Source organism: Narcine bancroftii, chromosome 9 (genome assembly GCF_036971445.1).
Source record: "Narcine bancroftii isolate sNarBan1 chromosome 9, sNarBan1.hap1, whole genome shotgun sequence".
In the NCBI taxonomy this organism is placed as follows: Eukaryota; Metazoa; Chordata; class Chondrichthyes; order Torpediniformes; family Narcinidae; genus Narcine; species Narcine bancroftii.
Window position 1 is genome coordinate 100,952,173 of NC_091477.1, and position 22,051 is coordinate 100,974,223.

General features: G+C 42.8%; 1 protein-coding gene across 4 annotated transcripts in view; it reads right to left on the bottom strand.

The window, feature by feature from the left end:
• atp13a3 (ATPase 13A3) overlaps positions 1 to 22,051 on the bottom strand; it is a 107,015-nt gene that overhangs the window by 84,137 nt on the left and 827 nt on the right. For all 4 annotated transcript variants that reach the window (XM_069897028.1, XM_069897029.1, XM_069897027.1 and 1 more), the window contains exons 2-6: positions 9,336 to 9,509; positions 8,239 to 8,412; positions 1,776 to 1,967; positions 775 to 845; positions 441 to 521 (exon numbers count right to left, since the gene is read on the bottom strand). In XM_069897028.1, coding sequence (XP_069753129.1) covers positions 441 to 521; positions 775 to 845; positions 1,776 to 1,967; positions 8,239 to 8,412; positions 9,336 to 9,386 — 569 coding nt within the window. In that variant the 5' untranslated portion in view covers positions 9,387 to 9,509. The remainder of the gene's footprint in view (positions 1 to 440; positions 522 to 774; positions 846 to 1,775; positions 1,968 to 8,238; positions 8,413 to 9,335; positions 9,510 to 22,051) is intronic.

Here is a 22,051-nt window from a genome sequence, read left to right on the forward strand (position 1 = left end):
ACAGAACCCATTTACAATTTCAGATGGACAGGGAGCAGCATGAAAGACACATCAGTAATTCTCCAATCTGTCAGCATGTAGACTAGATGCAATTCAGTGAGATGAGAACACATACAAATCACAAGCGACCGTGGATGCTGGAATCTGACGCTAAACACAATCTGCTGGAGGGTCGAGCAGCATCAGTGGGAGAAAAAGATTGGGTGAATTTTTCAAAGTAATTAATGACATTAATTGTTACAGAGCCCATTGACCTGAAAATCCACATGCTGCAAGAATTGAGTGTTTTCATCATTTTCTATTACCAGCATCAGCAGTGTCTTTATATAACACTTACTGATGGGTTAACAAATATCCATCAAAATAACTCACACAGTCATACAAATTCCAAATAAAACATGACAAAGATAGAGAAATCAGAAGTTCAAATAATGATTTACCGATACTCCTCCAGATCTTTATTCAGTCCTTTACTGTGATGAGTGTGTATAGCTGACCATGAAATGCCCTCAGTCAGTTCTCTAAGAAATAAGATATAGGACAGCATCCTAGTTTTCAATAAGACAAAGTATATTGCATTTTGATGTCATAGGGATTCAAATGATTCATGCTGCAATCATAGAGTACTCAGTTTGGAGGGAGTGGCAGGGGACGGGGGGGGGGGGGGGTGGGTGTGGAATAGGATTACAATATAACAAAGCATTTAAAATTCTTGTGATTTCTGTAATTGAGGGTACAAGATCATCAGAATGCCCATTTACATGTTAAACTTACTTTAGAACTTTAAAGTTTTGTAAGACGTTGTTCCAAAAGTATTTTACATTATGGTGTTCAAAATAACGAATCTAAAAAAATTAAGAGTATTGATATTAAAGGGAATAACACTGTTACTGTCTGATGAATAACTCAATTGCAATCAGACACAGGAAATATTTTTTAAGTTCAGAAGGAGTATACAAGGATAAAGTTAGTGAATTATCAAGAGGGTACATGGAGGACACCAATCATTTTAATTCTACTAAAACAAGGAACATATATAATTTAAAATAGAACTGGATAAAGTGGAGAAAAATGCACAATGATAAATCAGATAGAACAGTTAACAAGAATTTAAAAGTTAGGAGCAGGCACAATTTCCACAGCTCAACAGGTCCTTTTTATGTTTGAAGCTAAGAGATTCTATTGTGACAGAGTATTTTGAGGTGGCTTGGGAGAGATTGCTAGAGCAGCTTGCACACACACATTCATTTTAAAACACAGGACTTTTGCAGAGTGCTTTTTGTAAATGAGCAAGTATCAACATACAGCTTACCTGGAAGAGCATGTGATTTTTGCAGACAGGGACAGAACAGTTTTGCTCTCAGAGAGGGAGGGTGTGAAAACAGAGAGAGGAGACAGAAATTAATTCCAGAAGGGCAAAGCTGGCAAACTTTTGGAAGACTGTCTGGTCAAAGAAGGCTGTCTGTCTGAAAGATGACCTGAAAGAAAGAAGATCATCTGGAGAACCCTGAAGGGGTCAAGTTTCGTCAGCAAGACTGATTGAGAAGGAATCAGTTGGGGATGTCCTGGAAGAAGAATCTCTCTCTGAAAACCAGCAAGAACCCTCCTGAGTGGTAACCATTTGCTTGTTCAGTATTAAGTTAAAGTTTAATTCTGTTTTCTTGTTTAAATATAATTAAAAACTACTTTTGTTGAAGTAACCCTGTGTTGTGGTGCATATCTATTGCTGCTGGTTTTGGGGGTCTTCTGGACTCCGTAACACTATAACTTCTCACCTTCAATGTTTCATTCACTGATCTTTTCCTGAGAAGCATCTTTTTATTGTGCTCAAGATGATGCTGATCCACACAAATATCTTCATAATTTTCCACTATTTTATTGTTTTGAGGTCCAAAATTCTCCATTGTCTTAGTTCCAGCAGAAAATAACGTGTAAACCTTTGCCCAAAACCAGGTCTTAAATTCATCCTGAAACAAGAAGTGTTTTCTCCAAATATCCAACCTAATTTCTTGAATTACAACAAAATGTGACTTTGGCAATCTTGCTGACTGATCAGATTTTTTTAAAAAAAGCATTTAAAATTGAATGCACAATACAAGTAACTCAAAGAGAGAGATAACCTGTAAGCAACTGGCTAAATGACACTATTCACTAATAAATTATTTTAATTTTTGTTATACTGATACAATTATGTACAAAATTGTTCATTAAACTTCAAGAATATATTTCAACTAAAGATGCAACAACTGTCAGTGACTGCCCACACAGAAAATAACTATGTTGAACTACTGAATTCAATATTGTAGTCATTATTGAATTGCTTATTACTATTGTGTACATTGAGAAACTTTGTTTTGCATGCTATTCAAGCAAATCAACCCATACATCTTCTGCCCAACAAGACAGAAGTGAAGAGACTCTGACCAGGGCTGGATAGATCTTTATTATTTTAGTTGCTTTCACAAGGCAGTAGGAAATGTAGATGGAATAAATGGAGCAGAGACTGGTTTGGTAATGACCTGAACTGTGATCAAAACTCTCTGCAATTTCTAGCAGCCTTGGGCGGAGCAGTTTGGAAACCAAGTTGTGCTTCATCCAGACAGGAAACATTCTACATCAATCAATAATAATTGGAGTCACTTGGAACATGCCAAATTTCCTTCACCTTCTGAGGAAGTTAAGGTGTTAGTGTGCGTTCTTCAGAGCAGCTTTAATTAAGTTACACCAAGACAAATTATGAATATTCACACTCTCAACCACCTCAGCATTATTTACATACATTATCAATAACGTATGGAATCACATTCCTTTGGATTGTACAATTTTACAAATTTGTAAAAGAACCTAATTTTTCTGCAACTTGCTTTTGTTTTTTTAAATTATATATATTATATAAACATTGTTAATGAGGCTGGCCCACCCTTGAGAAAGTTGTGGTAAGCGACTTTATTAAATTACTGTAGTCCTTTGTTGAAGATATTCCCAAAATGCTGTTAGGGTAGGAATTTTGGATCCAGACCCAACGCCAATGGAGGAACAATATTTTAGAGACCACATGGTGTTCAACTAAGAGGGAAAATTGAAGTGGAGGTGCACCCAAGCACTTGTCATCCTTGAACCCTTTAGTAGTGAGATAAATGGGTCCTGAGAGGTGTCATCAAAGTAGCCGAGGAAGTAACTGCGACAACTTTGCAAATGGTTTGCACTGCAACCACTGGGAGCTGATGAATGTTTAGGTTGGTCAGTGAGGTAACAAATCAAGCAGGCTAGATTGTTCTGGATGGTGCTACATTAGGGAAATACAGCATATTACATTATGTTCCGGACTGGTTCCTTCTAGATAGTGGAAAGACCTTTTGGTCACAGGAATTGAGTCATTCACTGCAGCATTACCAGCTTGTGACTTGCTTTGGTAACAACAATATTTTCATGCCTGGCCCAGTTCAGTTTCTGATCAATGGTGATCTCCAGGATGTTGCGGACAAGAAATGTAGTCATTCAGCATCAAGAGTTGAAGGTTCACATTCTCTTGCTGGCCCCTTGGGGTCGATATCGACCAATTTGGAGATCCCTAGTCTAGACTTAATACAAGTAAGCATGATTTGCTGAGGAGATGCCAATGGAATCTAACATCATTATCAATGAACATCCCCACTTCTACCTTTTGATGGAAGAGGAAAGTCTTTAAACTAGCTAAAGATAGCATGGTCTAGGACAATGCCCTGACAAACTCAGAGTGATTTCCTTCCACTAGGATGATTGATTTCCTATCAACTACAGCACCCCCACCCATTTGCTACAGTGTACATCTTCCTTTACACAAGATATGTCTCTCACCATTGCAGTGTTTTCCTCATCGCATCCATTGATTTCTGTTTATCACAATTAGAAATTGCCTCAGAGTCAAGGACAGTAACTCACACCTCCCATCTTGTGCCTGGAATAATGGGTCCTGATGAAGGCCAAACTGGACATTGCTGCCATAGATTAAACCACAGAGATACAATAGACTGCAGATACTGTTATGTGGAACAAAAAAACAAACTGTTGCAGGAACGCAGGGGTTCAGGCAGCATCTGAAACAGAGAAATGGTCAATGAGATCTGATGCAGGGACTTGGCTCAAAAACATTGGCATCTCTCTGCTTCCACAGATGCTGCCTGACTTGCTGGATTCTTCCAGCAGTTTATGCTTTGTTCCAGGTTGAATAATAGTTAGCTAGTTTGGATTCATCCTACATTTTGTGTATCCAGAAGTGCAAATATATAAAGAAAGATAAAGACCCTTTTTTTTTCTTCTCTATATTTGATCTAGCTCCATAGCAGTTATAAGTGCAAATGGCCTTAAAGTTTGGACTTAAACCTTTCCCAATGATAAAGGCATCCAAGACCAGAAGAGGGGATCAGAGGAAGACTTTTTTTCCCCACCCAAGGGCTAGTTGAAATATCAATCACACTGCTCTTGTGAAGGCAGGAACTCCCATAAAATTTAGAACCATCCAGATGAACATTTGAATCACCAAGATAGTGTTGTAGATTGTGGATCCTATGCTAATAAAAGGGAGATAGGCGCGCACAGAGACAGGCACACACGGAGACAGGCACACACGGAGACAGGCACACACGGAGACAGGCACACACGGAGACAGGCACACACGGAGACAGGCACACACGGAGACAGGCACACACGGAGACAGGCACACACGGAGACAGGCACACACGGAGACAGGCACACACGGAGACAGGCACACACGGAGACAGGCACACACGGAGACAGGCACACACGGAGACAGGCACACACAGAGACAGGCACACACAGAGACAGGCACACACAGAGACAGGCACACACAGAGACAGGCACACACAGAGACAGGCACACACAGAGACAGGCACACACAGAGACAGGCACACACAGAGACAGGCACACACAGAGACAGGCACACACAGAGACAGGCACACACAGAGACAGGCACACACAGAGACAGGCACACACAGAGACAGGCACACACAGAGACAGGCACACACAGAGACAGGCACACACAGAGACAGGCACACACAGAGACAGGCACACACAGAGACAGGCACACACAGAGACAGGCACACACAGAGACAGGCACACACAGAGACAGGCACACACAGAGACAGGCACACACAGAGACAGGCACACACAGAGACAGGCACACACAGAGACAGGCACACACAGAGACAGGCACACACAGAGACAGGCACACACAGAGACAGGCACACACAGAGACAGGCACACACAGAGACAGGCACACACAGAGACAGGCACACACAGAGACAGGCACACACAGAGACAGGCACACACAGAGACAGGCACACACAGAGACAGGCACACACAGAGACAGGCACACACAGAGACAGGCACACACAGAGACAGGCACACACAGAGACAGGCACACACAGAGACAGGCACACACAGAGACAGGCACACACAGAGACAGGCACACACAGAGACAGGCACACACAGAGACAGGCACACACAGAGACAGGCACACACAGAGACAGGCACACACAGAGACAGGCACACACAGAGACAGGCACACACAGAGACAGGCACACACAGAGACAGGCACACACAGAGACAGGCACACACAGAGACAGGCACACACAGAGACAGGCACACACAGAGACAGGCACACACAGAGACAGGCACACACAGAGACAGGCACACACAGAGACAGGCACACACAGAGACAGGCACACACAGAGACAGGCACACACAGAGACAGGCACACACAGAGACAGGCACACACAGAGACAGGCACACACAGAGACAGGCACACACAGAGACAGGCACACACAGAGACAGGCACACACAGAGACAGGCACACACAGAGACAGGCACACACAGAGACAGGCACACACAGAGACAGGCACACACAGAGACAGGCACACACAGAGACAGGCACACACAGAGACAGGCACACACAGACACGCACACACACAGACACGCACACACACAGACACGCACACACACAGACACGCACACACACAGACACGCACACACACAGACACGCACACACACAGACACGCACACACACAGACACGCACACACACAGACACGCACACACACAGACACGCACACACACAGACACACACAGACAGACACACACAGACAGACACACACAGACAGACACACACAGACAGACACACACAGACAGACACACACAGACAGACACACACAGACAGACACACACAGACAGACACACACAGACAGACACACACAGACAGACACACACAGACAGACACACACAGACAGACACACACAGACAGACACACACAGACACACACACACAGACACACACACACAGACACACACACACAGACACACACAGACAGACACACACAGACAGACACACACAGACAGACACACACAGACAGACAGACACACACAGACAGACAGACACACACAGACAGACACACACACAGACAGACACACACACACAGACAGACACACACAGACAGACACACACAGACAGACACACACAGACAGACACACACAGACAGACACACACAGACAGACACACACAGACAGACACACACAGACAGACACACACAGACAGACACACACAGACAGACACACACAGACAGACACACACAGACAGACACACACAGACAGACACACACACACAGACACACACACACAGACACACACACACAGACACACACACAGACACACACACACAGACACACACAGACAGACACACACAGACAGACACACACAGACACACACACACAGACACACACACACAGACACACACACACAGACACACACACACAGACACACACACACAGACACACACACACAGACACACACACACAGACACACACACACAGACACACACACACAGACACACACACACACAGACACACACACACACAGACACACACACACAGACACACACACACAGACACACACACACAGACACACACACACAGACACACACACACAGACACACACACACAGACACACACACACAGACACACACACACAGACACACACACACAGACACACACACACAGACACACACACACAGACACACACACACAGACACACACACACAGACACACACACACAGACACACACACACAGACACACACACACAGACACACACACACAGACACACACACACAGACACACACACACAGACACACACACACAGACACACACACACAGACACACACACAGACACACACACACAGACACACACACACAGACACACACACACAGACACACACACACACAGACACACACACACAGACACACACACACAGACACACACACAGACACACACACAGACACACACACACAGACACACACACAGACACACACACACAGACACACACACACAGACACACACACACAGACACACACACACAGACACACACACACAGACACACACACACAGACACACACACACAGACACACACACACAGACACACACACACAGACACACACACACACACACAGACAGACACACACAGACACACATGTGATTGATGGTGAGCACAGACCACAGATAATAGTTTGAAGGTTTGTTTCTGCTTGGTGACTGTCTCAAAGTCAGTTTTACTTCTACTCAGTTTCTGTTAATTAATTGCAGAAAGATGCTGCCAGGAATTTAGTGAATACCTGTCTAATCAACCAGGCAAGATCTGCCACAAGTCGTACAATTCAAGACATAAATGGAAAATCAATTTTAAAAAATAATTATTTCTCATTTCCAACATTCATCTCACTAGTATTTCCAATGTTTTTTTTTTCCAGAGCAATTGTTGACTTGTTGGGTATTTAATTAATTTTATAATTTGTGCAGTACAAATGATAGAACTTTGACAGGGCAGAACTGGAAGATAATACTTAACAGTACTTCATTGAGGCTGTGATGTTTAGTAGTGTAAGCACGCCATCCTTTGGTATCATTAGGAAAGGAATGTGGGGCTTGTCAAAAGTGTGAATGGAATGTGGAGATCAGTGAACTTGAAATTGTCTCCGTTCTCATTGAAATAAATGGCTCCACTGGACGTGCCAGGAAAAATATTGACACAGCAATCTTAAGAGTATTCATGTTCTCAAAGAAATAATTAACAATCAACTAAAAGTTCATCTATCAAGTATTGCATATTTAATGTGGTTAATATTTCGTGAGTGTGTGCAAGAGTACATTTTCCTAGCAGCCAAGCACTTTAACCACAGATTCATTTTAATACTTACAGTGGTTCTCAAAAGCACTATTTCAGCCTCTTCCAGAGATGTTTGGGTGCAAGTTGCTTTCACGCTCCATTCAGGCATCCAATAAAGAATGAGGAGAAGGAAACCTCCAGTGCAAACCGCACCAACAGCAACTAGAACCAACTTCCAAAGGCATTTCTTATAACCATAAATTTCCTGTAACAAATAATACAATTAGGTAGTAATAACTCTCTCCAATGTTCAGATAGGGCAATATAGTTTATGTTTTGCAAAATTGTGTGGGGAAGTAACTAATCAAACAGGGCAGTAATATGCAAAGAGAGCAACTGTTCAAACATTGCTTTTAGTTAGCAAGATATTTAAATTACAATGACCAGAAATTGTTATTTGATTACCGATATAGAATTTTTAGATGTAATTTGCAATTACTAAAAATGAAATAATATTTAATGTCCAAGAAGCTTCAATTAAAAACATTTTTTCAGTTCAATACAATTTGTAATTAGTCCTCACAATAATTAATTTGCACTACATTGTTATTAAAATTGATCCAGGCAGTGATTATATTAACAACTACTTGATCAAAATGAACAGGGAATTGTTGATACATTTTTTGAGAGAACAGGAAATTCAGTGCTATGGGGAGAGGAGTTGATGCTTAGGGCAGATCAGCAAGATCATATTGTATATCCAGTCAGGCACAAGGAGGCCTCATCCAAACAAAGTTCTAGTTAAGTCACATCTGGGGTATGTGCAAGTCTGGACATTGGAAATAGTGCTACAGATTCATCAAATACATGTGTACATAAAGTTTTATAATTAGGGGATTATTTGATTAAGGTTATTAGGACAAAGTAAATCTGACATATCAAATGTATCAATAAACCTTGTTACATCCTTAATATTGCACTATTCACAATTAGTAAAGAAATCAAAATGTTAAAAGAACTAGTACAAGATTATTCAAAAGTGCACAAATATTCCAAATTATTTGTTAACAGCAAAAATGTAATGTAACCTTTATCACAGATTGAAATAAAAGGTGTTGAAAAAGGGAATAGGTTAAAGGAAAGAAAAAAGCAGGATCAGAAAAGTAGCAAACGAACATTTTCTTTTACCATCTCATCTTCACCTTCCTTGTTCAGATATTTATTTTCTTCTTTAGCCATTTTGTTTCACAAATGCAACTTCTCTCACTTGTGGGACCAGCTAAGTTGTGCTCCAACACTTTGTGTATTAACTACAATCACAGTATCTGCAGACTTGCTTGTTTCATTTCTCTCGCTTGATAACTATTGGAAAAAAAGTATTAATCAAAATTAACTACACGTTTAGCATGATCCAACATAATATATCCATTGTAATACTTGTGCCTATGGTAAGCTAGACCAATTTTATGAACCATTATGTGCAGCGTGGAAACAGGCCCTTCAGCTCAACGACCCATCTATACACTCGTCCAACTTGCCTGCATTTGACCTTTATCCCCCGAAAAACTTCCTATTCATGTATCCATCCAATATTTTCTTAAAGATTACAATAGTACCTGAAACCACCTCCTTCAGCAGCCAATTCCATACTTCCACCACCCTGTGTTTAAAAGTTAACCCTCAAGTACCTATTAGATCTCTTCTCTCCCCCCTCCCCACCTTAAACCTGTGTCCTCTAGTTATTGATTCCCCTACTCTGACCAAAATATTCTCTGCATTCACCAGATCAATTTCTCTCGATTCTTTTAACCTCTATGAGATCATCCCTCATCTTCCTGTGCTGCAAGGAATAAAGCCCTAGCCTGCTTTACCTCAACCACACCAATGGGATGTTTTAATTCATATAAATGTATCTCAGATTAGATGAGCCTTACATTTGTAATTGTTTTAAGTAAATGACAAACTGTAACCTTACCAATGTGTTGGAAAAACAATGAAAGATGTATCCCAAAGCTATTCTTTTTCCACTGGAAACATTGTTGCTCCAGTAGCAATGCAACCTGGGATTAAGGCCTTGTAGCTATGCACTACTCGAAAGAAGACAGACACGTAGTGTAGTCAGGTTAAGCTCTGAGTCTTATTAGGGCTCAGGCCCAACTTTTATACTTGCACTGCTCCCGCCATGGCCCCCTCCCGGATGACATCACAATATGCATTACAAAAGCGGGTTTCCCGCACACAGGTACTTTCCTGCATAACAATCCCTTCTTCCTTGCACGCTGTCCCTGTCTGTTGGCTACACAGCAGGGCCAGAACCATTTTGGGGTCGCTGGCCTTTAAGCTGCCCTTCACTTGTTGGGGTCAGTTGGTTGCACTCACCGCCCAGAGCACCAGCTCGATCACCGCCATGGCGGGCCACCACATGACCTCCCCAGAACCAGCGTTATTGATCTTGTTATTGTCCTTCATGCCCGGAGGCAAAGTCTCTGTAGCCATTGATGGTCTACCACTTCAGCGTAGTGCTGGTGTCTCGACCAGACGTGCAGGGTCAAGGTGAGCCAGCTTCAGCCTCTCTGTGGTGAAGACTTCAGTCTTGCCTCTGACCTCCAGCTCTAACGTGGACCCGTTGTTGCAGATGACCCAGAACAGACCCCCTTATGGCCTGCTGAGGAACACTGTGGAGTCGTCCTGCTGTCCGCCTGGGGATGGCATGAATTCTCCCAGGCCCACTAGTGGAGCTTCATAGATGAGTTCGGACGAAGAGGTGTCGAGGTCCTCTTTGGGTGCCGTGTGGATGCCCAACAGTGCCCTTGGTAGCTCGTCTACCCAGTGCGTCCTTGAAGTCTGGTCATGAGCGTGGTTTTGAGGTACCTGTGGAAGGACTCCACCAACCCATTGGACTGTGGATGGTAAGCTGTTGTGTAACACAGCTGGGAACCCCACAGGCTGGCAAGGCTGGACCATACACCGGACTGGGCCCCTCTGTCAGATGTGATGTGGGATGGTAACCCAATGTGCCACCCAGGATGAGATCCCTGCCGTATGAGGTTCTGGACGTGTCTGCCAGCGCGACTGTTTATGGCCACCTGTGAAGCTGTCGACCATCGTGAACAGACAGCAGAAACCCTGGGACACCAACAAGGGTCCTACTATGTCCAAGTGGATGTGGTCGAACCTTCGTTCTGTGAGCTCAAAATGTGCTGGGGTGGGGTCTTGGTGTGCCGCTGTATCTTGGTTGTTTGGCTCTGTGTGCACACCTTCACCCACCGCTGACTTGTTTCCGCAATCCAGGCCACACATATTTGCTGGCCACCAGCCGGACCGTGGTCCTGATGGATGGGTGATCCAGTCCATGGATAGGTCAGGATTGGTGGTGCTGTACCCCATGTCGGGGCATCACGTGGTGGATTGGGGGGTGAGCACTGCAGGGAACTTGGCCAGGACCTTGGTGTACTTATTGTCCAATCTTTGTACAAAGTCCAGATGAACTGCTGGGAGCCTGGCGTCTTTGAGGGGGAAGGTTTGAAAAGCCTTGCCGTGGACCAATTTCCTTCCCTTGAGATCCACTAGCAGGCTGTAGATGCACAGGAAGTTTGCACCAAGGAGCAGCTGTTCCACTGCGGCCAGCGTGAACATGCACAAGAAGAGGCCGCCTCTCAACCGCATTTGAATCTTGCAGATACCTTAGGACCGAATCATGCTGTTGTTGGCAGCCCTCAGTGTGGGGCCCAACTGCCTATTCCTGGTATCCTGTCCCGACGGGGGCAGGACGCTGACCTCCACTCCTGTGTCCATGAGGAAGTATCGTCCAGACTGACGGATCCGAATGTACAGGAGGCTCTCTTCGTGGCCAGTCATCGCGCCCATTAGCGACAGCCAAATCATATTGGCCCTGTGCCAATTTGCCCACGGCTCATGTAGCAATTCAGAGATTATTACATTTTTTAGAAGTAGTGTTATAAATACACACTACATGGAAAAAAGTGCAAATAACATGAATGCCAATATAATCCTAAACATTGTTAGGTACAGAGCTACTAAGTAATAAAGTACACAACAAAAATATGCAAGTAACAAACAATGTGACAAAATATACATGAAGAACTTCTATCTGGCAATTGCTTCAGCTTAAAAGCTCTGAACACCTCTGGAGACACAAGAGGCTCATCTGTCTTAATGAAGAGTTCTGATCCGAAATGTTGACAATTTCTTTTCTCCCACTAATGCTGCTCAACATGCTGAGTGTCTTCAGCAGATTGCAGTTTTACTCCAAAGCCCTCTATTTGTTCAGCTAAAAAACAAGAAATTAAACACACCAGGTCCAACAGCAAGTACCAATAGCTACACAAAACTGAACTTTTAATCACCAAAAATATCAGCGCAGGCCATAAATAAAAAATCTTATTTTAAAGCTTCCTGGACTATCGATCCAATATAAATCAATTGACAGTGTGACAGATACTGATGAGGCCTTACATTTTCCTGTTAAATTCTTAAAAATGACACCACTTAATCTTCAAAAATGTTCAAAATTGAGATTAAGCAACAAACTAATCAATATAAGCAAATAGCACACAAGCAACTAAAATACAGAAATGCATAAATACCAAAGTTCAAAGTTTAGATTTATTGTCAAAGTACAACATGGCAACACATACAACCCTGAGATTCTTTTTCCTGCAGGCCATGCAGAATTTCTATTTATGGATACTGCAAAAAGCTGTGTACTCAAGAAAGGATATGTAAACATAAGAGAAATGCAAACAAAGAAAGAGTGCAAACAAACTAAGTGTGAAATACAGAAAATAAATATTCAATAATAAAAAATGTGCCTCTTTCCGACGGCTGCAACGACAATAGGTGCTGTGGATCCTTCAAGATTGCTGTGCTCTCTGACTGCAGCATTCCATGTGGATTTTCCTTGATGATGGAGTGAGTCTTGCCTGTGATGTGCCGGGCTGTGTCCACTTTCTTTATCTGGGCTTTCCGTTTACAGGTATTGATACCCCCATACCAGGCCATGATGCAGTTTGTCAGCACACTTTTCACTACACCTACTACACCAAACTAAATATCGAATGAAAATTTAATTTTGTACATGATTGCATTTACTGAGACCACAAATCATTGTGTTATACCACATCTAAATTTGCAGATTTACAATAGAAATTATTGCAATTTCCAAAAACAAAGGAACTAAACATCTGGATTAGTCAATTATCAACTTTTCTTTTTGTAAGGAGAGATCTTGTTTCATAGTAAATAATAGGTAGTCTGTACTTTATTCTTCCAATCCCCCATGAACTCGGTTTAACAGAAAGTGCTAAAGAAAATGCAAGATTTAACACTAAAAATATTGTAGAGGGTTCATTTTCTTAAAAATTCTAAAAATTCACATGCATTTCAAAATACAAATACAAAGGGGTTACAAGTCAGAACTTAATATTTCAAAATTGGCCACCAAGGGGCCAATTGTTACGAGACCAGAGGACCCCAAAACCCAGCAGCAATAGAATTTCAAAAGTTCTATTTTTAGAACTTTTTATCAAACAAAAGTTGCTTATAATGATCTTAAAACATGAAAACAGGATCAAACTTTAACTTAGTACTATTGACTTAACCTAACTTAACCCCTTCTAATTCTAAGTGCACGTGTATGTAATGTGTATATGTTCAGGAAAGTTCTTTGATTCACAGTCCAATCTCACTTTTCACCTCTCCAAGTTCACCGACATCAGACATTCTTCTACTGTGCACAGAATTCAACATTTATGAATTTTCACCAGGCTCTGGTGCTTAAAGTTAAATGGTTACTGCTCAGAAAGTTTCTTGTTGGTTTCAGAGAGAGATTAGTTGCTTGTTGGACACACACAAACTGATTTACTTCCATTAGTCACTTCAGTGTCTTGCTGAAGAAACTTGCCCTATCAGGGTTTTCCAAATGATAACTTCTTCCAGGTCACCACAGAGTTCCTCGTTTCCCTTATTTCAGGTGAAACACTCTAGCCAGCCATTTCCTCTTGTAAGGACCACAAGGGTTTTTCCAACAGGCTGAACTCAGAACTCACATCCCATCATCAAAATGGGATTTTCAACCAAACTTGCCAGCTTGTCATGTTGCAGACTCAAAAGCCTCTGCAGAACTGAATTTTCTCTCTCTCTCTACTTGCAAAACCACACAACCCCCTTTAGGCTCCAGACCCAGTCTTTGAAAAATCTTATCATCCTCTTGAGCCCTGACTTCTCCATTTGTACCTGCTTCTGAAAATACTTTAGCAAAGCATTTCCAAAATAGTTTTTATTGTCTTCGCAAAGGCACTCGTGCTTCAATATCTCACTTTCAGCAAAGCTCTTACATTTTAAATGAGATCTATTTTCTGAAGTGTTTCTATTTGTGAAATGACTGACACACTAAACACCCACAATCTACCTCTTTTAAAAAGATAATTATATATAACAAAATAATATAACCCATCACACAATGTTTACAAATCAGTTTCTGAAAAAAAAACAAGAACTGATTGTATGGAACACTACTTTTAATATTTAAGTGCATTAGAAAAAATGCAACTTTAACACTAGAATAGCCAGGCATCGTTGCATTTAATTACATTTGTAAATTTTAGAGCACAAGCAGCTTTAAGATCTAAAAATGCCATTAGTTTGGTTAATGTCACAAGTGTAAAATAATCAATTAACATTAATCAATTCCAGGCTGACTTAGTACCAATAAAAATATATCTGTATTGAGACAAATACTCAAATTCATGTTTGTTTTACCAGTTATTTAAAGCAAGTCCACAAAAGGAAGCAACTTTATTGGTTACTATGACAAATCAGTTTAAATTACAACAATGCTGTAAGAATTCCTAATCTTTAAACTAGGAAGACAATATTCTACATAATTAATGTTTGTGAACTCAGATCTGCACTTAGCTTGCTTAACCCATTAGTGGAGTTAACAAACAGGATAAGAGTTACATTGAGAAAATATTGTCCTCTCCCCACCACCCTCCCCTTTCTATGGAGATTGAACAGCATGTTTCTGCATTTAAAATGGAAAATGACAAATGCAGTTGCCAAGTATGAAACCGACCTGCATCGCATTCAGCAAATGTATGTTTCTCACCTACAATCAGGTTATTCCCTGCAATCATAGAGGCACAAAGTTGTCCAAAAATCCCAGTTTCAGCTTTACCTTGGTTATGCAATTCATTTTAATTCTGTTACAAGCCCATTTCAGGTAATTGAATCTCTCAGCAAAGGGGATAAAGGACCACTTTTAAAGACTATGACCTCAATTCTGCTGCAATCTAATCTGGACCCAAATACCAATTAAAACTGCTTGGAGACATACCAGTCTAAAGCAAAGGCATCCATTTATAGGGGATGTCTCCCGACTTCTTAATGTACTTGAAAAACTAGGTAGAGAAATGGGTAGCCTCGCACAACTCCAGATTTGATAGAAACGTTTTGTTTCCCATCCATTATTTAAGATGACATCACAATTGTGTCTGTAAATAGCATTATCTGTAACTTCTTTCTCACTTTCTGAACACTTTTGAGGATTCAGATGATCTTGATAATTACTACAATGACTTCCCATCTGTACATCACAGAATAAAAGTGGGATATTGTGGTCCATCTCATCTAATCATTCAATTCCTTAATATTTACTTGGGTCATCAGTTTCATGTTACTCTTCCAGATTCCCCCAGGAAATCTTCAGTTTCCCAATAGGTAACAGTCTACTAGCAGCAAGCAGATCAATAGAATGATCATGTGATTTTATTGAAGCTGATAATGAGTGCATTGGATTTCTGCAACATCATCTTATTACATTAACTACATGTAGCATGAATAAAAGCTACACTGAAGGAAGAACAAATGCTTTAATTAGCTCATAACTAAGGGTAAGGATCAACAGTAGTCTTCAGAAGGGTTCTGGGTTTAGGTGGGAAACCAGGGTTATATGTGGGCAGATGGGGGTGGAGCAGGGAAGCGGGGCCAGCCATCAGTACAACACCTGAGCAGTGAATCCCAGTTCAGTAGAATTTAAGGTCTGTGAATGAAGACAGAGAACATGGGTTCAAAACAAGTAGTAAACAAAATATACAGTTATTTACAATTCTACAAGTTTAGGTGGTCCAGGGGTCTGGAGATCCTGATGGAGTGTCTTAACACCGGGGGGCCTTTAGCTCCTTGGGTCTCCTAGTCCCTTTGTGAGGGAGGAGCGGTGGACTGGATCTCTGGCTTGACGATTGAGAGGGGTGCACTTTCCTCACGGCCCTGACTGGGGGCAGTAAGAATGTGCTCCGTGGCTCACAGGGCACTTGAGGCAACAGCAAGTGCCAGGTCCCTGATGGAGACGGTGTCCTCTCTGCCATCTGGGTACTCCACGTAGGCATACGTGGGGTTTGCGTGGAGCAGTTTCACCCTTTCCACCAAGGGGTCGGTCTTGCTTCTTCTTACATGCTTCTTAAGAAAGACTGGACCGGGAGTACTGAGCCAGACTGGGAGTGTAGTTCTCCTTTTTAACCTGCCCATTACCCTGGGGGTTGAAGCTGGTAGTCCTGCTGGACACGATGCCCCTCACCAGCAGGTACTGACACAGCTCATCACTCATAAAGGAGGAGCCCCAGTCGTTATGCATATAGCTGGGATACCCGAACATAGTGAAAATGGAGTCTGGGGCCTTCATAACAGAGGAGATAGACATATCTGGGCACGGAATGGTGAACGGGAAGCGAGAGTACTCATCAATGACAGAGAAGAAGAAGGTGTTCCCATTCGTGGAGGGGAGAGGTCCCTTAAAAATTAATGGACCTAGACGCCTCGATCAGGTACGCTTTTGCGGGACAATATGAATGTAGCTTGCACTCAGCACAGACCTGGCAAGAACTGGTCATTTCCCTGACGTCTTCTACAGAGTAGAGCAGATTGCAAGCATTGACAAAATGAGCCATACGGGTGAACCCTGGATGGCAGATCTTATTATGCCTAGCCTGCAGTTGACTGGTGTGTGCAGAGGCACAGCTTCCTTTGGACAAGGCATCTGGAGGGTCATCTAGCAATTTTGTCATTCTTGATTTTTTTCCCCTCTTGATGTTACTGGCATGAATGTGACTGAGCGCTGGTGAGGTAGTGTCTCCAGTGCCTTACAGCTTATTCAATGGCCTCCTTTTCCACCAATGGGTTCCAGAGCTCGTGGCCTTGAAATGTCTATGGAAAAAAAAATTGCAACAGGCCTACCCACCTGATTGAGGGTAGCGGTCAGGGCTACGTCCGAAGCGTCGCTTTCCACTTGGAAAGGTACATTCTCGTCCACCTCATGCATAGCAGCTTTCGCTATGTGCTTTCGGAGGTAGTTAAAAGTCATTTGGGCTTCAGCTGAGAGGGTGAAATTAGTGGCTTTTAAGAGGGGGGAAACCTTATCAGCGTATTGAGGGATCCACTGGGTGTAATATGAGATAAACCCCAGGCATCTCCTCAAAGTCTTTGTGGTTCTAGGGATGGGGAGCTCTAACAGGGGGCACATCCTATTGGGATCGGGGCCAATGACACCATTTTCCCCCACGAAGCCTGATGTTTAGTCCTGAACACACACTTGTCATAGAATAAGTGAGGTTCAGGGCTTTTGCCACATGGAGAAAACTCTGGAGTTTGGTGTCATGGTCTTCCAAGGTGTGGCCACAGATGGTGATGTTATCTAGGTAGGGTAAGGTGTAGCCTTCAAACATTCTGTCCATCTGCCTCTGAAAAATAGAAACCCCAATTGTAATACCAAAAGGGACCCTCTGGAATTGATAGAGATGACCGTTAACCTCAAATGCCATATATGGACGGTCCTTAGAATGAATTGGCAGCTGATGATAAGTAGCTTTCAGGTCGATCGTCAAATAGACCCAATACTGCATGATATCATTCACCATGTCCGAAATACAAGGAGTCCAGGAGAGTATACCAATTAATAGTTTGGCTATAGTCAATTACGAGCCTAGAATTGTTTTCCCCCTTAACTGCTACCACTTGCGCTCTCCACGGGCTGGTGCTAGGTTCGACAATACTTTCATTGAGCAGACGCTGTGTCTCAGACTTTATGAAATCTTGGTCTGCTGCGCTGTACTTCCTGCTCTTAGAAGCAATGGCCTGCGGACAGATTTGGGAAGAGAGGAGGAGGGTTGATATTCAGTGTGGAGAGGCTGCATGTGGGTTCTGATTTTAGGGGCCCTCCATTCCAAACTGTTACAGGGGGAGGGGACCACTTTTATGGTAACACAGAAGTCCAGACCCAACAACACCAGAGCACACAGTTCATCAAGAATATACAATTTAAATTTACAGAATTTCCCCCCTTCGATCGATAGATGTACTCTACAATGCTTTTGTGCACGTGTAGAATGTGATTGAAATGCAAGAAATATGCGGTAATTAGAAGGATACATCTTCAAATTGTATTTTTGAACAGTTGTGAGACTATGAAACTCTCAATTAGGCATCTAATAAAATGTCCTTTTACCTTTACAGTCACTATAGAGCTGCTGAGCTGGTGAGGTCTGTCCTGATCTTGGACAATCAAGGCTAGCTCCCCGGAGACTCTATGCTCTTCACTCAAGTGACCCCACCATCCTGGCAGGGATTTTATGAGCAGCAGTGGTACTGCTTGAAGATGACAGGCAGTTCATCACATTGATAAGATGAACAAAGCATTCGTATGTTGTATCTACGATGAGGTGATCACTAACATTTGTTTCTATCTTCAGTAATGAAGTTATTCGTCAAAACAGCATTCCAAGACCATTGCAGCCAAGCAGATCAATTGCCTATTGGAACCACTGTTGTTTGTTACTGAGATGACCAAAACCTCAGCAGAATCCCTGCACTAGGCACCTTCTACTGCTTTGAATTCTAGTCCCTTCAAATTTGCAAGTTTTTTGTTACATAATCCAGTCTGCTCTAGCCTAAAGAGTATTTATTTTAATTTAGACATACAGCACAGTAACAGGCCAATTCAGATCATGAGACTGAGCCGCCCAATTTACACACCTTTAACCTAAACCCCTGTACATTTTTGAATGGTGGGAGGAAACTGGAGTCCCAGAGAAAACACATTCAGGCACACAAAGAACATACAAACTCCTTACAGACAGCATGAGATTTGAACCCCAGTTCAGTCCCGATGGCTGGCACTGTAAAGGCATTGCACTAACTGCTTCCAACTTACCCACAGCCTCCAATATGAACAGTGGTGACTGTCAGGGGTTAACATCGTCTTTTTCCATGATGTCTTGCTAAACTTTGTCCCCACCTCCTCGGCTTGAGGGTTGCCACAAAAGATGACAGAGTTCGGGTCCCCTTTTAGAATGGATGCAACTGATGTTTTCTATTCCTATTTCTCTATTCTCACTGATTGGGCTAAGTACAACTGCCATCCAGGCAGTTTTGGTAGAGGGGACCTTCTTCTGAACAGAGCTCACAGCATTCAATATGGCTGTGGCTGCCTCTAATATACCAATAGATGTGTCACGTTATCTAATCATGTAGCCATGCGTTTCTCTCAATTACAAGCGGCTGTCCACAGCCACATTACAATCTGCTTAGGAAACATACTGACCATTGCCCAATTGACTGGAGGTCAAAGGTGTTTTCCTGAAATGACTCTTCCATAATGGACAGGAAGTGTGGCAATGTCCAAATTAATGCAACATTGTGCAGCAATGAAGTGAGGTCCATTCTTTGGATCTATGCACAGCGTGATGCAGCCACACATAAAGATGGCCCTCAGGAAGAAGCCAAAGATGGGTGCTCTTTTCATCCCTTTATCTCTCATCACAGCATGTCAAACACACTCCACCTTTGAACTAAAGATGAAATGGAAAATGGCTAGGGTGGCTACAGTGGCAGAGGAGTGGGATATGGTACAACTCCAAGAGCACATCAAACATGATGTTCAGGTTCATCAAGGGGGAACTAGTGCTAATGTAATCCCGATTTAAATTTAACCTTCACTATCCCCAGCACCTTCAGATAATCAAGCTTGACTGCGAATTAGTCAGGGAAGTTACTAAAGATTACAGCTCACTTGTTCCATAGTTAACTCAATCCCCTGATTCCAACTCACACTTGACACAAATTTAACCTTCACTATCCCCAGCACCTTCAGATAATCAAGCTTGACTGCGAATTGACAGCAGAAACTATGTTGTCAACCATGTACAAAGAAGCTTTGATCTGGCAGCCCCCTGCCTCACATGGTCACCTCTCATGTCTACGTCCTTCAGATGGATTTGGCAAAAGGATCCAGCACAGAAATAAGACAGGAGAGTGGGCAACCCTGCCTTATTCCAGACTTGATGGGGAAATTGTTTCCCACCCATTCCCACCTTCGCTGAGTTACGGACACCTGGGTAGATCAATTTGATCCAATTCCTGCTACTCTCTCCAAAGCACATTTTGCAGTGCATGTCCATCGTGAACATGCAATATCCTGTCAAAGGCCTTCTTCTGATTCAAGCTTACCAGACAAGTGTCCACCCTCCACCCCACATATTGGCAATTGTATCTCTGAGCAGTATTGGTGGTCAGAAATTTTTGTGCTGGGTACAGCAAAGGCTTAGAATAGGTGGATCACCTGACCTAGAACAGTTTGTGATCCAACGTAGCAGTTCAGTGCAAGACCATCACTTCTTAATCAATGTCAGAAAATTAAAGAGTTGGTCAGACTTCCAGAAGAGGGATGAAGCTCACTCCTCAGGCTACATCAATGGTGCTGAGATGGAGAAAGCTTCAAGATCTTAAGGGTTAACCAACCTTAGTCCATGTTAATTTGATGGCAAAGAAAGCACATCAGCACCGCAATTTCCTCAGAAACTTAAGGAAATTTAGCCCCTCCACATCTTCCACAGATGTTACATTGAAAATATCCTTTCAGAATGCTCTACTGCATTGGTCATCCTTCATCCACAATGACAAGAAACTGAAGAATTGTGAAAGCATCTCAGACCATACAGAAATGTTCCAATCCACCCGGTCCCTTTAACACTTCCCACTGCCTCCAAAAAGCAGCCAATATATTAAAAGACTCATCCCTCCCTATCAAGAAGATTCACAAGTGTGAGATCATATAACACAAGATCCTGGAACAGTTTATTTCCTGATGTTCAAGCTCGTAAAGAAACTTCACGCGATTAAAAATAATGTTGCCCTTGTTTTGTTCCAACTGATCTCGCTCTGAAACTCTGTGTTGTGATTTTTATTGCTGTCCTATATTTGGATTGACAAACTGGATTATATTCAAAACAAATATTCTCACTGTATCTCAGAATATAGGACAATAAAGTTCCCCTATGCCCATCCCACTCAGTAAAAGGTATACTGTTTGAAGGACTGCTGCAGGAGGGGGTGGGGTGCAAGGGAGTGACAGCAATCGCCAGCTCATTGGCCACACCAATGTCACTGATGCGCAGTAAGGAAGGGTGAAGGGAGGAAGAATGATAATGGTATGAGACTCCACAAATAGGGTACAGATCAGCATTTCCGTGGCAACATGCAAGAGGCCAACTTGGTGTTTTACCTCCCAGGTGCCAGTTTGTCCCTGAAAGGAGAGGGGGAACAGCCAAAAGTCATGATCCACAGATACCAATGACAGAAGGAATAAGGGCAATGAGGTCCTGCAGAAAGAGTTCAGGGTTAAGTCAGCAAGCTCAAAAGCAGGGCCATCTCAGGACCGCTCCCCTGTGCCACATGCCGATGCGTGGAAGGCGACGGACCGGGTACGAGTCAATGGGTTAGGACACACCTGGACTTGATGGGACTGCATGAGCGGGGGTGGAACCAAAGAGCCTGTTTCGGTGCTCTATGATCAATCAGAAATGAATCAAATGGAGAAATGCTCAATTCTAATT